Source organism: Halyomorpha halys, unplaced genomic scaffold (assembly GCF_000696795.3).
Source record: "Halyomorpha halys isolate HHAL.00 unplaced genomic scaffold, Hhal_1.1 Scaffold143.1, whole genome shotgun sequence".
Classification (NCBI taxonomy): domain Eukaryota; kingdom Metazoa; phylum Arthropoda; class Insecta; order Hemiptera; family Pentatomidae; genus Halyomorpha; species Halyomorpha halys.
In genome coordinates, this window is record NW_027114557.1 from 1,111,046 (window position 1) to 1,114,548 (window position 3,503).

The window sequence follows — 3,503 nt, forward strand, 5'->3', positions numbered from 1 at the left end:
GAGTTGAGCTTTGGAGCTCCACTAAACCATCAAATTCCTCCAGAATCCAATCCTTACAGTCCAAAATCCTTCGTAAAATCCTTAATGCTCCTTACTTTGTCACACATCAAGTCATGAAATATGTATTTATTATATATCATATGAATAATATTTTAAAGAAATTATGTTAAAATATGTACAAAAAAATGAACTTTGAGAAAAAAAAGCTGTTCAATAACAAGACATTAATTAGTAATTGTAATTAAACTAATTGATTAATAATTACTCTGAATGAATGATAAACAAATTATAAATGGAAATAAAGAATAATCCTTACTAAAAAGAAAAAAAAAAATTTAGAAAAAATATTTAAGACTTTGGAAGAAATCAATTATTCAGCAGGGTTGGTTACAAAATTATTGCAGATTAAATGCATTTTTAAATTTTCAAATAAAAATCTTCGTCGGTTTGACCGCAGAATAGACTTGTACCGGCAAAAAGAACTTTCAACATCTATTGATGTTATAGGGGCATACGCTCTCGAACCCATAGGACACACAGCTAAAGTAACAGAATTAATCATTATCTGACTTGAACCCGGGCCCGGCAAATGCTAACACAGCACCTTACTCACTGAGCTACCCCGTTCCTCTTAGTATTTTAAAACATTATTTTTATTCATATCGGAGGAAAATAGTTGACCGTATGAAGTTGATTGTCGGAAGATAGTTCAGGTGGCTGTCAAAAAAGTTATAAAAATAGTAAAAGAAAATTATTTATTGTTAAGAAACGTTTCGCCCCACTTTGCAGGGCTTCGTCAGGGCTACTAGATACAATCATTAAAGAATTAACAGTACATATAAATAAAAAAAATATCAAAACAACCCTTCCTATCTTACTCTTCTTAAGGGTTAGCGAAAGAAGTGGGGTCATTTTCTATCTGACTTTCCATCTCTCAGTCGTCCTCTCTGTTTTCAATATGACAGGTGATTACCCCTATGTTTATTGTTTATTTTTATTAATTTTATTAATATCTCCCTCTTACAGACTTGTATACCTCACCTATCCGTTCTACCTACCTAGCTCTTTACCATATTTGTAACTATTTCTAACGAGTATTCTCCTACAATTTGTGAGTCTAGGTCCGTATATAGAACTATGTTAATTATAAATTTAAGTAATTTATTTTATGAAACTGAACTTTGTCATTAGGACTTTCTTAAAAAAATCAAATAAGACTTTGTTATTTGCACAAAAGTTAGGTTATTTACAGCTGAGCCTTGTTTTCCCATAGTTATTTTCATCGAAACTTTGAAAATTGAAAAATTGAATTTCCCCAAAAAAATAATTTTTGTCGTATCTGTTTCTCTAAACCAAAATTAATTTTATTTATGTAAGATATATAGACTATTTTTAATTAATTTATTACTACTATTTTTTAGAAAGCTTATCTTTCGGGTATTGACGATAACCAAGGTTCAGATGCTGTAGGAGACATGCTCATGAAACATGGGGTCGGAAAATGTGATTACATGCATATAGATGTCAATAACAGCAAAGCATTTGAAGGTTTCATATATTTTATTTTTTTTAATCTAGTTTACGTTGGCTCTTTTAAAATATATTAGTTATGCCATGGACCGAAAGGACTATGAACACTATGAATTCAAAGAGAAAATTATTTAAAGAAGAATAAATTTATATTAATATAGCTTTTTAAAAAGCAAAATTTCTTAAGAATCTACTGAAAGTTTAGTAGTTAGATAATTTATTTTGAGAAATCTATATCTCAGGAACTATGTGACGTACAGATGTCTATTAGCACTAAAATTAAAGCTAGTTTAATGAGCTATAAAGTAGTTAATAATGTTTACCTTTGTAGGAGTAGTAGTTTTTATGATATTTGACAAAATAAACTAACAAAAAGTTAATTTCTAGTTGTTCGTATAAAATGTTAGTTTTTTGAAAAAATATATCTCTATATCCATAAGACGCACATATGTCTTGCCAACACTCAAAATAAAGGAAATTTAACTTACTATAAAGTAGTTTATGACACTTATCTTCGTAGGGGGTAGTAGTTTTTATGATATTCACAAATGAATATAAATTTGGCAAATAAAAATTTATCCGAACAAATATAAATCAATTTATATTAGCAAATTTCATAAAACCTATTACTCCTACGAAGATAAACATAATAACCTACTTTTTAGCTGATTAAACTAGCTTTAATTTGAGTGCTAATAGACATCTGTACGTCAAATGGTTTTTGAGATATAGATTTTTCAAACTACTGATCTTTCAGTACGTCCCATACAACATTTTTATGAAATGTTGCTTTTTAAAAAGCTATATCTCGAAAACTATTTAACGTAAATAACTCTATCAGGGCTCATATTTTAGCAAATTTACTCTTCTTTAAATGACATTCTCTTAGGTTTTTTAGTGTTGTTGGTAGTTTTTAAGATATAGAACTCCGAATGAAATAAAACTTTCACCTATACTTTTAAACATGGCTAGCGAAAGACGACATTTACCGCATGTAATGCTCCATTGTTTCAAAAAAGGTGGTAGAGTAAAGTATACTGTCAACGAAATTTGGGATGATGTTATAACTATTATAACAGTTCGCATTCGGTTTCATAAGATTTAGGAGAATTTTTAATCTGGAAGATAAATACCACAGCGGTCGCCCTAAAACGACGGATACAAACCTTCAAGGCTCTTTCATCAAGTTAAAAAAATAAATTTTACAAAATACTGTCATCAACTGGATCAATTGAAAGTTGCCATAGCAAAAACACGGCCAAAATTAATGAACTGACAATGCGTTGTTTTTCCTCATGACAACGCTATAAAACATATTGCATTAGCGGTAAGAGAAAAACTCTTACAGTTTGATTGGGATCTTTTACTGCATCCAGCATGCTCTTCAGATCTCACTCCATCTGATTATTAAATCTTTCTGTCCTTAAAAAATTGTCTTCACGATAAGGCCTTTAAATCCATCCGCAAAATGAAAGCGCACCTCCAGGATTATTTCTTGCCAAAACACAATTTTGAAAAATAGGCATAATGAGCCTTCCTGAAAAATGGAAGAAAGTAAGAGAGTAAAAGGGTTCTTGTATTACAAAATAAATAATTTAAATATAATTTTTTCAATTTCTTGAGACTGGCATTTATTTATTAAATAAATCAAATTGTATCCTTGTATAGACTCAACACTTTTTTATTGCATCAATAGTCCAACCATTTTATATAGTCAGGGGTGTCATTTTTATGACTATATCCCCTCATAATCAACTGTTAAAAAATATATATAGTATAAGTTATATCAACCATGTAAGGCCCACCAGCCCGATCTGGTATAAAAATTAAAAAAATAGCCCAACGTTTCGGCCAATTCGGCCATCCTCGAGGACAATCTTCAAATATAAATTCTCACCTCGCATCAAAATTTAAAATTGTTTTTCTACATGACTATTATAAGGCCTATCTGGACATACGGAGTTGAGCTTTGG

At 30.1% G+C, this 3,503-nt stretch overlaps 1 protein-coding gene across 1 annotated transcript in view; it reads left to right on the top strand.

The window, feature by feature from the left end:
- The window catches only part of LOC106678439 (15-hydroxyprostaglandin dehydrogenase [NAD(+)]), a gene marked incomplete at its 3' end in the record, with an annotated part of 22,065 nt that overhangs the window by 3,614 nt on the left and 14,948 nt on the right, over nucleotides 1–3,503 (top strand). Inside the window, 1 exon segment of the mRNA XM_014416932.2 lies at nucleotides 1,422–1,548. Within this exon segment, the coding sequence (XP_014272418.1) occupies nucleotides 1,422–1,548 (127 nt within the window).